The following is a 13,332-nucleotide window of genomic DNA, read 5'->3' on the forward strand; positions in this document are numbered from 1 at the left end:
TGCTGCTCCTGTGCCTCCTCCAGGCAGGCCTCCCTGAATGCAACTCTTGGAGTTGGGAGCAACTCAGTCAGCACACTTTCTCTGACCAGCAGACTTGGCTCTCAAGGGCAGCAAGCACACCTCCAAGCACATGGTTGAGCATACCGAAAGTGCTTAATTCCTCCTGTGGACTCTGCATGAGGGAGACACCAGGGAGGCCCCTGTGTGATTTTTCACTTTGCTTTCAAGTTAAATGGCACGATGGGCTACCTGAGATTTTGCCCAAAATGTGAACATCTGGCTCAGGCTGTGACCAACTGATCAGAGCTGACCTGGCTTACTGAAGGCCTTGGTATCCCCTGGGTGAGGCCAGGTAGGGGGCTCCCTGGCCTCAGAGTCAAGGTTGTCTAGACCTCCCTCCCCTGTCAGCGGATTTGAGTTCAGGGTAACATCCCCAGACAGAAACCTTGGCCCCAGGCTCCCAGAGGATCACCTTCCCAGCAGAACCCTGAGAGAGAGGGGGATTCTTCAAAGCTGAGGGCAGACCTGAGAAGCAGGTCCTCCTCCTCTACCCAGCAGAAGGTCTCTTTGACACAGACTGCTTTCCCCAGGCCAGGGGCTGGGAAAAGGAAACCACCTTCCCAGGTAGGTCTCAGCTCCGCCTCCCTCTCTGCTTCCCCCACAGACCCTCTCCTGGGCTGAAGCCCTAGAGTTTTCTCTGGGGTGGGGGAGGTGACACCCACTTCTTGTTCCTCCCTGTATGCCTGCTGCCCTTCCCCCAGCTCCCTCAGGTTGGGGCAGAGGGGCAGGGAGTTGCTCCTGGGGAGCATTGACACCTGCCCTGATCTTCCACTGGCAGCACCAAAGCGCCTGGGGTGAGGGGCGGGGATTGCTGCCAAGGAGCTTTGAGGGCCGAGGGGAGGTGACAGAAGGTGCCACAGGCAGACCCAGGCCCAGGTGGAAGGGCATCCTGGTCCCACCCCACCTAAGGGGTCTCCATGCTCTCCCCCTCCCTTCCTCCTTTTCCTGCAGCTGATGTCTACACATTTCTTGTTCTTCTCTCAGCAACTCTGGCCTTTTAGAGTGTCCTCTGGGTGACTAAGGCCCCCCTGTCCTGAGCCCTCAGAGGACAAGTTGTGTGGGGATGTCAAAACAGCGTCTCCTGGGGTTCCCCCAGATATCATGGACCACGGCTCTCGACACTGAGGCCTACTGAGGGGTGCAGCTGGGCAGGATGGGGCGGGGGTGTCTGCCCTCAGCCTATAAAATCCCTAGGCACACCCTGCCCCCACCCCACCTTCTTTTTCCTACAGCTGTACATATAGAGATATATAGACCTATAGAATGTGTGTTATGTGTGTACACACACGCACACACCTGTTTTCCTATTTGACATCTGTCTCCTCCATCTAGAATGGAAATGCAGAGTCTAGGTTGGTTCACCCTCAGGACCGTGATGCCAGGCTCATGATAGACGCTTAGCAATGTTTCTGGAAGGAATCCATAGCAAGGTCAGGCTGCTGTACTGGAGTTTCTGGGCCCTCCCCCACAAGAACTTTCCTTTATATTCTGTAGGCATCCCCAGTGTCTGCCTGCAGCCAGGCAATGGGATTATTTCATTCACTTTGGCTCAAAGGTGACATTTCACTTTATTAAACAGGAAGATGGCCTCTGAAGGCGCCAAGCCACGTCTTCAGATACCACCTACCGCAAACTGCCCAGCTTCTGAGCCCAAGCCCTGGTTGCTACTCCCAAGGAAGGGTTTTACTTATGGAAGAGAGTGTGTGTGTGTGTGTGTGTGTGTGTGTGTGTGTGTATTGTTGGGCAGGGGGCATTTCTCAAAGGGCTCCATTTAACAGTCAATTTCAGGAGCAGTGAGGCAGGCAGGTGACTCCATCTCATCCCACTGCCTGGCTGAGGGTGGTGAGCACACCAGGCTCAAGGCCTCAAGGAGGACACGCCAACCTAGAACATTTCATCCCAATATTTATTGACCCCACACTCTGGAAGACCTGGGAACTTGGTTTTCCTGAAGGACTGGGAATAAGAGATAGAGAGCAGAAGGTGGGTGGATGGGGGAGAAGGTGCCTGTGAGGGCACAAGAGGTGTGAACAGGGGCCCTGGCACCCACAGAGTCTGCTGCCCTGTGCACATCGTCTAGCCAAGCCTGCCCTGCAGGAGAGGGGCATGGGGCAGGCAGCAGGAGCGGATGGGCACTGGGGTCCTCCTGGAGCTACTGTCCAGGTCCTGGTCCCTGGAAGCCAGCCTTACTCCGCAGGCCCCGTTTCTTCAGGATCCCCCAGACGCTGGGTCTTCTGCAGCTCCCACATCCCTGGGCTGAAGGGCCACCCAACAGGAAGGGAGGACACAGCCCACCACCACCTCTCCTCTCACTCATGCCCCTCCAGAATCCTGCCAATCTGTTGAGGGAAGGAGACCTCTTCCAAAGATCAAGGCCATCGCTGACAGGCTGAGCTGTGACCCCAGTGTGGTTGGTCCGTGGGCACGTGGCCCTCCCCTCACCTAAGGCCCTGTCTGCTAGCCCCTTCCTCTAGCTCAGCCCTCCATCGTGGAATTGGGGGGGTGGGGGGGCTCACCTGCCCCTTATTTTTATGACGCTGGCCTGCAGGCTCAGTTCTCTGGGAAGGGCCTGGATGTCACTTAGAGTTCTGGTCTGTGGGACTTTCAGGGCTAAAACTGGAATAGTCCTGGGAAAAGCAGGATGGCTGGTCACCCTAGTGTCATTCTCCCCCAAACCCTTCTGAACCCTGCAGGTAGGTTCCACACAGATGACCCTAATGGCTTCCCACCCCTCACCCTTCCCCTGTACCCTCGTGCCCCAGAAAAAGCGACACTGTTTTGCTTCCTTTCGTGTTTCAGACTCAGCTCCTATGGGTCCTGAGGCGCCATACCTTCCCCGGGGCCCTTGGGGCTCAAGCCTCCTTCCTCCCCTAGTCCCACAAGGTCCTGTCCAGTTGACCTTTCCACCCTAGGGGGTGGCAGGCCTTGGGACCCCAAGCCCCAGGGCAACCTTGAAGTCAGGGCCAGAGGCATTTCCTCAGATGGCTCAAGAGAAACCTGGGCTGCCACCTCATAGCTGTGATCCAAGCAACTATCCCCAGGCCCCCGACAGCCCCTCACCCATCCTGCCCCTCCTGGGGTTCCACACCGCAAGTGTCACAGGCTCACACTCCCTCCATGTAAACATCTTCATTACATCTTTAATGCTCTCACATGGAGCTGCTCTGGGTTAAATTACAGCTGTATGCATCCTGAATTCCTGGCAGCCTCCAGTCGGCTCAAGTGCTAACATATTTATAGCATTTAGAGGAGGGAATAAATCCAGAACCTTCTTCATGGGGGCTTCCTAGGCCCTTCCCTCCTGACACGTGGCATTTGCCCAATGGAAGATCTGCACACACTACCCCTGCAGCCCCTCCAACCAGCGGCAGACAGTGATGGTGGAGAGGCTGGGCACGGGACATGCCTCTGTGCACGCTTGTGTGTATACGTATGTCCAGCGTAAAAAGATGCTCCGCTCTTGGGGTCTGTCTCTGCCCAATGCCTTGCCAGGACCCCTGGCATCAGCCCTGACCCTCCAAGGCTTATGGAGAGGCCAAGTGCAGGGACCCATCTCCCCACTCTCTAAACACTGAATGGCTCTTCCCATAGATGGGATGGAGGTGGGAAATTCATAGACTAGGTTTTTTAGATCTTTTTCTGAGGTGCAATCCCTCACTCAATTTCAGGCAGTCATAACTGCCCCCTCTAGCCTGCAGCCTGTGATTACTGCCTTCAGACCAACAGCCTCTCCCAACCCCAGATCCTCAGTAGAGCCCAAGACAGGGAGCCGTTTTCAGAAGCAGGTGAGCCCAGTGAAGCAATGCAGTGGAGAGAGAAACCCTGCCGTGCATGCTTCCCTCTTCCCAGCAGTCCCTGAAGACTGAAGGCAGAGAAGATAGCCTACCCTGATGCTCTGCTACATACCATGGGGTACAGGTCGACTTGGAGGGTGGGGCCAATGTGGACAATCTCATCCTGCCCTCTGTGCTGGGACAGGCACGTCTGCCCATGGGCACACTCATGCACATGCATGAGGCCTCTCGGCAGGTCTGGGGGGCTGCATCCTTCCACTTCTGTTCCCCTACTTCCTTCCCCCTCAGCTCCCATCCTAGCTTGGCCCCAGTAACATCTGGTTGCCAAGGATGGGTGGCTGGGAGACCCCCTGGACCCTCTGTAGTATGGATGGGCCCTGGGTATAAACTGTCCTTCTCCTGGCATCCTTGCATACTGGGCAGTTTCAGCTCCATCTCTGGGCTTCTCAGGGCCCATAACAGGTGCTGCCCTACCCTGTCCCTATAACTTGGGTGGTTTCCTCTACCCACCCCAGAGGAGGCTCCAGATTCCAAAAAACAGGTCTTTCCCTAACAGAGGGAAACCTCCCCTTTCCTCCCCCAATCCCTCCCACTCCGTATCTCCCCCGATTTCCTCCACATTAGCAGGGCAGACCCTAATGTGAGCGATCTGGACAGGGGATGAGGAAGCCAGCAGAGGCTCTTGACCTTCTCAGCATGAGGGATGCCCTTTGTGCCAGGGCCCCCAGGTCAGGAGAAGTCAGTGGTCAGAAGTCCAGCCCAGCCAGGGCCCTCTCTTAGAGCCTAGAGTCAGCAGGTGGGTCTGGAGAACAGCTGGGGCCTGGCAGGGCCTCTCGTGTCTTGGCAGGGCAGGTCCTCAGAATAGGTCTTGACAATCAGGGAGTGGGGAGCTCTGTGGGCACCATGGCGGGTCTCTATCAGAAGTTCAGGCTTGTCCCAGGCCACTCACGCATGGATGGCATTGGCCACATCGGTAAACACCAGCCGGCTGGGCCTCTGCAGTGGGCCCTGGGAGGGCAGAGTAGTCTGCAGGAAGACAGGCAGAGGCATCAGAGACCATGGGCAAGGCCATGCATTCACTGGCCTGGTCACCTCCACCCTCACTTCCTGGTGCCTGCTTATGCTTGGCACCAGCAATGGCTTCTGCCTGGAATGCCCTCCCTGTAAGCTCAGCCTAGAAATACTACTTGCTCAGATGACTCCTCCCTAGCTTGCCCTGTCACCTTGGAGGCACTTACTGTGTTGATTTAATTACTCATGCATCGCCTTTTCCCACCGGGGGATCAGAGGGCAGGACTCTGTACCCCCAAGCCCTAGCACAGGGCCTGGCACAGGGAGGAACATGGGAAACAAGCGTCAAGTGGCCAGCAGTCCCAGCGGCTGGGTGGACCAAGGTTCTCAGTGCGAGTTCCTGAATATCCCAAGGGGGCAATATATCCTGACCCAGGTGATGCAGAACCTTTGGCAAAACCAAAGTGTCTTCAGACTCCCAGCCTGGATTCTTTCTGAGCCCAAGAAGACGCAAAGAGGCTGGATGAGTCAGGGGCAGGTCAGGCCTGCTGATGGTGCTCTGGCCCGGGGGGATTTGGGGGAATGGTAGCAAGTGGTCAGGCAGCCCAGTGGCTACAGCAGGATGGCCACACAGGTACCTATCCCTTTGGACACAGGAGGCAAGTTTGGCTGGGGTCTTCACATGCCTGGGTCTGTCAGCTACTGGGAATCCACCAGCCTACTCAGAGGTACTGCTGCCCAAGAGTCTGACCCCATCCACAACCCACTCAGGGCCATGGACTCTCAGGAAGCAGAGGAATCTGGGGTCCTAGCCACCAACAATCTCCCCCATTAGTCCTTCCCTACTTTCCTAACCAGTATGTGGGGGCACACGGAGCAAGAATTAGGATTTTCACTTGTGGATGAGAACACTGAGGCTCGGAGATGCCAGTGGGTCTCCCAAGATCAGCAGGCTATGGGGCAGAGCCAGGCTGGATCCCAGGACTGCCTCGGCCTGGCCTTGTGCTGTGAGTTTGTGTGTGGCCCCAGAGCAATCTGACCACTTTCTGAACAAATCTGGCAAAAGCCATGTACCCAATACCTGCTATCTGACCAGAAGGCAGGTGCTAGAAAGCTGCATGAGAAAGGAGGGAGGGTGAGGGTGGAGGACAAAGGACGCTGCAGGCGGGGTGGGGAGCCTGGTCAGTGCCCACCTTGCCCTGCATGGCCTGCACAGAAGTGGCAGCCTGCACAGAGGCGGCGTCCCGCCCATGTTCCAGCAGCTCCTGCTCCAACTCATCTTGTTCCTCCATGGGGTCGAAGTTGTACATGGGCATGAGCTGGTGGCGTAGCTTCTCCAGCCTGGAGATGGGGGCAAAGGCTGCTGGGGACAGGGCAGGCCCTTCCCCTCCCAGCAGCCCTCCAGGCCTTGCCTGCTGACAAGCTGAGCCATAGCACACAACCATGCTTAGGGCCTTAAGATTTTCCTTGAAATGAGAACAAATGACAGACATTTTTGTACCTATAATACCAGCTCAATCCCTTAAATGGGTAGCCAGGGAGGCAGCAGTTATCCACTCCAGGGTAAGGCCATAGGCCAAGTAGCTGTTATCCATGGGCCCTACAGGGATCACCTAGGTTAGGGCCTTGCTGTAACCCACAGCGTCTGAGTCTCAGGTGGGGTTGGGGAGCCAGTAGCAGTCAGCTCAGAGCAGCAGGGCAAGGGTAGTGGGCAGTTGGGTGGGAGTAATCCCAGCCTTCCCCCTCCCTGCCCATCCCCAATCCCAGGGTTATACCCAGTTATCTAGAATCCTCACACCTGCCTGCCCTGTGTGTGAGATCCTTGTGGGAGGGGGGCCCTCAACCCTCCCCAAAGGAAAGTGGTCACCCCCAACTGTGAATGGGCAGAAGAGGCCTTGACTCCCTGATCAGCTTTTCACCTACTTCCTTCAGAGCCCAGCCCAGCACTGCCCATGGGCTCGAGATTTGGTTGGGATTTTGGTTGGGGTGGGGAATTACCTCTTCTTCTTCCTGATGTACAAAACCTGCAAGAGAAGGAGCAGCATCAAATGGCAAGGAGAGGAGGCCCTGAGGAACCCAGCAGCCCTTCTGGATGGGGACATGCTGAGGCTGACGAACAAGAGACCCGTGGGTCCCCATCCTAATGACACATACACCACCCCCGTTCACCTTCATGCCTCCCTTTTTTTTTTTTTTTTTTTTTTTTTTTTTTGAGACAGAGTCTCACTCTGTCACCCAGGCTGGAGTGCAGTGGCACAATCTTGGCTCACTGCAACCTCCACTCCCGGGTTCAAGTGATTCTCCTGCCTCAGCCTCCCAAGTAGTTGGGAGGGCGTGCACCACCACACCCAGCTAATTTTTGTAATTTTAGTAGAGATGGGGTTTCACCATGTTGGCCAGGCTGGTCTTGAACTCCTGACCTCGTGATCAGCCCGCCTTGGCCTCCCACAGTGCTGGGATTGCAGGCGTGAGCCCCCGCGCCTGCCCCATGCCTCCTTTTGACATTGTAGCTGCAGACAGTGCCCAGGCTGAGTTTGGAGACTCCAGCCTGGGAGCCCACACAGTTAGGCCCAGCCTGGGGACTGGTGGGCCCCACCTATTGGCTGAGCTGCCAATACTAACTGTAGCTCCAGCCACTCAGCACCCACCTGTGGCTCCCCAGGACTGAAGAGGAAAGGGAAGACTTCAGCACGTACCCTCCGCTCGACTCTTCCCAGGCCCAAAGCCACATGCAGGGAAAAAGTAAAGGGACCAGGTAAGGTGGTGCGTGCCTGTAGTCCCAGTTACTCAAGAGTCTGAGGCAGGAGGATCTCTCGAGCCCAGAAGTTCGAGTCCAGCCTGGGCAACATACTGGCACCCCATCTCTATAACAACAACAAAAAGAACCAGGGACAGGCAGTGGCCAGACTCTGTAGTGTGTAGAGCAGTGGCTCTAGGCAAGGCCCTGAGCTGGTGGTCTCTGGAGTTCCTATGGGAGGCTGACGGCTCCCAGTGGACTAAGGTAGGGGTGGGGGACCGCAGCCCCTCGCATCAGCCCAGGTCAATCCCTCAAAGCTCTGATGCAAGAGGAACCCCTGAGGTCCGGTCCCTCAATGTACAACCTTAAAGATGAGAGCCTAGGCAGCCTGAGAAAACATCTAGGACTTCTAGGTCAGAGCAAGAAACCCTGTACAATGCACTGAGGAGAGGAAGGAAGCAGGTAACACTTGTGGGACCACCTTGGGTAGGGAATCCAGGGACTTCTGCCATCATCCTGCTCTTCCCTAAACTGGCAGTTTCTGACTACCAGGAGCATGACTACCTCTGCCTGGGGGAAAGCACAGCCCTGTGGTTTGCTCCAAATCCTCCCACATTCTTTGTGGCCCATTCACAGCTTGAATCTGGTTTGGTTTCCAGCCTGGCCCAGAGCTCCTCCTGCAGGACCCCCAAAACCTAAAAAGAAACTGGGGTATCGATCCTCATTCTCCCTTCCTGTCCAGGGTCCCACGTAGGGGTGCTCCCTTGCTCTCCTGTGGGTAGGCTGTGACAGGAACTCTGGGATCTTCTGGCCCAGCCCCTGCCACCATGAGCAAGTGGATCCAGCCCCAGCCCCAGCCTCTGCGGTCCCCACTTCTCAGCCCTTGCCCCAAGCCCTCCTCCCTCCCCTGAGACCCTGGGATTCAGAAGGATCTACAGAAAAGGCCAGAACTTTTACTCAATTTCCATGCCTTTTCCCCTGTTCCTCAGCTAACACCCACCCCCACACCTTCCTTTCCAAATCTTCTCTACCCTTCACTGTCCAGCAGGTGCAGCCCCGCCTCCTCCAGGAACCTCCCCCACCACTGATCCTGGTCTGCCTGTGCCAAGCACTTTTTCCTCCTGGGTAAGGCAGAAAGCCTGGTGCAGATTTGCTCCTCCTTGTACCCACAGCCCTCCTTGAGGCTGGCATCGGGGAGAGGAAGCAGCACTTAGTGAGCACCTCTGGGCCTGTCTGCAGTCCCCAGGAGCTATCTTCTGCCCTCCGCTGCCTTTGTCCTATGAGCTTCCTACCTCTCTGATTTTGGCAAGCGGGCCATCCACCCAGGCCTTCTGAATGTTCCTCTAGAACAAAGAGTAAGAAAGCGTTCTCAAGTTCCAAGGACAAAACCTTTCACTGAGAGTAAAGAGGGCAGTTTCTAGGCCCCATTTTGCCCTTAAGGGTGCCTCCATCTGCTTACCCACTGCATGGGTGCCAAGGGAAAACACTGGCATCCTGCCTTACTCCCACCCAGGAGACCTCTCAGGCCCTGGCCTCATTCTGCCTATGCTGCACCCTGGGCCTGCTTGCTGGCTGGCAGTTGCTCCCTGGCAGCAATCTGGAGCCTGTGGGGCCCATATGGCAACCCTGGTTTAACAGCAGCTCCAACCAGGACATGATGGACCATCCACAGCCCTACTTGTCAGAGCAACATGCTCCTGAGCCCAAGGCCAGCCATCGGAGCCTGCAAGGGGCAGTGAGCAGAATCCTACCATTGCCAGGCACACTGGGGAACTTCAGGGGCACCCCATCCTCCCTAGTCTCAGCCTGCACGATCTCCAGCGGTCCCTCAGTGACATTCTGAGTGTCCATGTATCATCTTAGGGGGACAGTCCATATCCTTAGGGACTGACACCAGATCAAGAGGCGTCACACTCACTACTGGATGATACCTGCAGCCCTCTCCCCAGCCCCCTTCCTTCCTGATGGCTGCCACCTCCACCCCTTCTCATGACACGGAGGCCAGGCTTGCACTTTGAGATCTCAACTCTAATTTTGCTTCTCAGCTGTCCCTAACCACCCAGCCTGGAAAGCTCCTGCTTTCCTGCTTGAGTCCCCAAGTCAGTCCCTGCAGGCTTCCCTTGGAACCCTTGGTTTTTATGTTTCCCGCTTCCTGTAAGAACCACAGGGCAGGACCTTGTCTTCCTAGCCTCTATTGGGTCCCAAAGGCCTGGTCCAGGGCAGGTACACTCAGTAAAGTGAATAAATGAATGTTCACTGCCAACAGCCTCCCAGGCGCAGATCAGCTCACCCAGACTCTGCTGCCCACAGTCCACATCAACCACCTTTAAGCCTCTTCTCCTATTGCAACCCCATACCCACTGCCCTAACTGTCCTGCTGGCTGCTCACAGAACCTCCTGTCTGCCTCCAAACTTTTGCCCATCAGGACCCTCCACTTGGAACTCCCTGACTACTATGTGGCCTTCACCACCCAGCTCAAGACACCATGTAATTCCCGAGAACCTTTTCTGTTTCTTCCAATTGGAAGTATTGCCTCTCTGGTCTCTGGTCTCTGGTCTCTGGGCCCCAATGGACAAATCTCTGTCAGGGAGGAGGACCGCACTCTCATTAATAGATTGTTGGCTGGGCGAAGAGGCTCATGCCTGTAATCCCAGCACTTTGGGAGGCTGACGGGGGCAGATCACTTGAGGCCAGGAGTTCAAGACCAGCCTGACCAACATAACGAAACCCCATCTCTACTAAAAGTACAAAAAATTAGCCAGGCATGGCAGCTCACACCTGTAATCCCAGCTACTTGGGAGGCTGAGGCAGCAGACTCGCTTAAGCCCAGGAGGTAGAGGTTGCAGTGAGCCAAGATCGAGCCATTGCACTCCAGCCTGGATGACGGAGCAAGACTCTGTCTCAAAAACAACAACAACAACAACCAGATTGTCTTCTGATTGAACAGGTTCTCTATAAATCTAAACACTGATTATCCTCCCCCAGCCTACCCCAGCTCTCACCATGGCCACAGCCAGGCCTATCACCGTGATGATCCCAAAGGACAGAAGCATGGTACCCACGCCGGCCGTGCCACCAGCCGCATCAGGGATTCTGGTGTCATTAAAGGTGGTGGCCTCTGGGCTGAGGGTAGTGGTCTCGGAGGCTGGCCCATCTGTGGCAGGTTCCAGGTCAGACTCAGAGGTGGGTGGGCGGCTGCTGAACCAGCCCCTAGCAGATGCGGTCCTGGAGTTCATGCTGACGCGGAGAGGGCCCTGGCTGAGAGGCTGCCTGAGGCCAGTCAACCTGCCCACTCACTCCTGACTCCGGAGTGCCCCAGCCTGTGGTTCTTGCCACCTGTGGTGGCCACCTGCACAGTCACCTCCTTGGATAAAGGGAGCCCCCTGCCTTCCTGGGTGCTAGAAAGGAAAGAATAAGAAACATAAGGCTAAGGACAGGGACTCGTAGTGAGATGAAGTCTCTCTAGGTTCTGAAAGCATTGGTGAGGTAAAGGTTTGAGGGCAAGGATGAGGGCAAGTTCAGGAGGCATTAGGACACATATTTACATATCTATGGTACCCCTGTTTTTAGGAACAAAAATGAAGCCCTGCATCCTCTGTGGATAAGATGATCATAGTGATCAAACCTGGAAGATATGAAAGACAGCAGGGATGTTTGAAAGAAAAGGTCTCCCTCCCCTGATCAAAAACTCCCCACAACCTGCGTCCCCATATCCCCCACCACCCCACATCCACCGCCTCATTCCCTGCCTCCCACATCCCTCATCCTGCTTGCGGAAAAAATACCACAGCTTTTTCCTTTCCTGGAGGGAAACACTTGCCCAAGAGTCAGACAAGCCTGTCTTTGAAACCTAGCTCAGCCGCTTAACTAGTGATCCCTGGAAAGTCACTCCACCTCTCTGTGTCTCTGTTTTCCTGAGTCTACAGGGTCATGGGGTTACAGAAATGGCAGAACAAACAGGTCTCAAAGAAAGACTTAGTTCAGCACAACCCCCATCCACAGTAAGAATCCACTACATGTTAGATTTTCTCCCCATGGCCAACCCAGTCACAAAGGGGAGACATGGAAGCCCCTGGACCCAGTCCACTGTGTGGTCCAGACTATGCTTGGAGTGTGGGTGGAGGCTGATGTGGAAAGACCAGAAGACAAGAAGGAGATAGAGGCTCTGGTTCTTTGGCCGGGCTTCTCTGCAGGCTCTCGGGGACATTGGACTGCCCTTCCCACCCACCAACAATAGAGGGGCTGCTAGGGTCAAGAAGAAAGGCGAGGAAGGAATGGAGCTCCCAGTTTGGGCGCCTTCTCTTCCTTTACCCTCCTCCTCTGGAAGCAGAAGGTGAGAGATTTGCCCAGTGCAGAGGGGCCTGGTTAAGGTGGGGTGGGAAGAGGTCCCAGCCAAGCTGCAGAGGGGGCGGCCTAGGGAAAGGAAGGATACCTAGCTCATGGGTACACACGTCCCTTTCTGTGCTGGTTCATGGGCATTAGTGGGGGTGCCTCCCTGTGCAGATGCATGTATGTGTGTGAGGTGTGTACACACCTCTGGTGGCCCCTGAGGAAGGGGCAAGGCTGGCAGAGGGCTATGGGGTAGAAAGGCTCATCCCTCTTTGCCTTCTCCCTCCAGCTAGGCTGGGCACATAGGAAGTCCCGGGTTCTTTTATTGGTTTTGCAACTGATCCCGGGCGTGACCTTGGGCCAAACCCTTAACTCTGGGGCTCTGTTTACATCGCCTCCCAAAGGAGAGAAGGGGCCCTACTGACCACTTTCGCCTGGAAAGTGCCTCAGGGTCCAAAGGGTAAGGGAAGGAAACCGGGGCGAAAGGGGTCGGCACCGCGACCTTTGAGAACCCGCATGCCGTTCTCCACCAGGTCTCTCAGTCCTCCCTGCCCCAATCCCCATGCCCGCCTCCGCGACCCTGTGATGCCTCCCTTCTTGCACAGGAGCAGCGACCTCAGCACTTACTTAATCCTCTCCCGGCGCCGAGCTCAGTTGGAGAGGCTAGGGGTGGTAGTGACTGGCAGGAGGCCGGGGCGGGGGGAACCCCCAGGCCCGGCGTGGGGCTGCGGGTCCGACCAGAGGTCCACCCTCCCTGCAAGCTCCGAGCCGCTGGCCAGGCCCGCTACTGCGCACCGGCCTCAGCTGCGAGCGCTGGCTCTGCCGGCCTGAGCCAGGGTGGGTGAGCCAGTGTGGGTAGGGCCGGGACCCACGGCGGGGGTGGGGCCGGGCGGGCAGCCTCGGGGGATCCCCGAAGCTACAGCGCCTTGCCTCCCTGCGCGCTCCGCGCCCCCGGTCCCCGATTGGCTGTCGGGCCTAGAGCCCGCCCAGAATTGGACTGTTCGCTTGTCGCTCGGGTCTGGCTCCACCCCTAGAGGGAGCCTGGAGCCTGGAGCCTGGAGCCTGGTTGCAGTTTTTAGAGAGTAGCCCTGACTGCGTGGCCTGCGGTGAAGTTGGGCTGGGGACCGTACGTGGCTAGGTCCTTCCCAGGCCAGACCTCGGGACCCCTGCCAGCTACCCGTGCCAGGGCAAACTCACGCCCCCAAAACGCGGATGTACAGAGGAGACTTGGGGAGAGCAGTGGACTGGGAGTCCTTGGGCCTGCACTGAACTCTGGCTGACTTTGTGACCTTGAAGAAACTACTTTTCCCTTCGTGAACCTTGGCTTTCTACTCAGATGGGTCCTCTGGTGTGAGGGTTCTTGGCAAATGACTCCAACCCCGGGCTAGAAATGGGAAATC

The 13,332-nt window shown here is 56.5% G+C and overlaps 1 protein-coding gene and 1 pseudogene across 2 annotated transcripts; both read right to left on the reverse strand.

Annotated features, from left to right (window-relative positions):
* Positions 1-3,180: 3,180 nt before the first annotated feature.
* Positions 3,181-4,663, reverse strand: LOC126948753 (uncharacterized; annotated as a pseudogene). The gene has a single exon (XR_007723512.1). The product of XR_007723512.1 is annotated as an uncharacterized LOC126948753 (transcript).
* Positions 3,181-12,905, reverse strand: C2H3orf18 (chromosome 2 C3orf18 homolog). Its single transcript, XM_050781022.1, has 5 exons — positions 12,560-12,905; positions 10,606-11,001; positions 6,864-6,889; positions 6,059-6,206; positions 3,181-4,880 (listed from the first exon to the last, which is right to left on the reverse strand). Exons 2-5 carry the CDS (start codon positions 10,837-10,839, stop codon positions 4,800-4,802), a joined length of 489 nt encoding a protein of 162 aa, XP_050636979.1. The 5' UTR covers positions 10,840-11,001; positions 12,560-12,905; the 3' UTR covers positions 3,181-4,799.
* Between the last annotated feature and the right edge of the window lie 427 nt (positions 12,906-13,332).

The sequence above is a fragment of the Macaca thibetana genome, chromosome 2 (genome assembly GCF_024542745.1).
Source record: "Macaca thibetana thibetana isolate TM-01 chromosome 2, ASM2454274v1, whole genome shotgun sequence".
Taxonomy (NCBI): Eukaryota; Metazoa; Chordata; class Mammalia; order Primates; family Cercopithecidae; genus Macaca; species Macaca thibetana.

Coding starts and splice junctions, on each gene's coding strand:
- C2H3orf18 (XM_050781022.1), bottom strand. CDS start 10,839: ATGAACTCCAGGACCGCATCTGCTAGGGGCTGGTTCAGCAGCCGCCCA. Junction 6,890..10,605: donor TAGGCCTGGCTGTGGCCATG/GTGAGAGCTGGG, acceptor CTTCTCTTGCAG/GTTTTGTACATCAGGAAGAA. Junction 4,881..6,058: donor TGCAGGCCATGCAGGGCAAG/GTGGGCACTGAC, acceptor GTCTTCCTGCAG/ACTACTCTGCCCTCCCAGGG.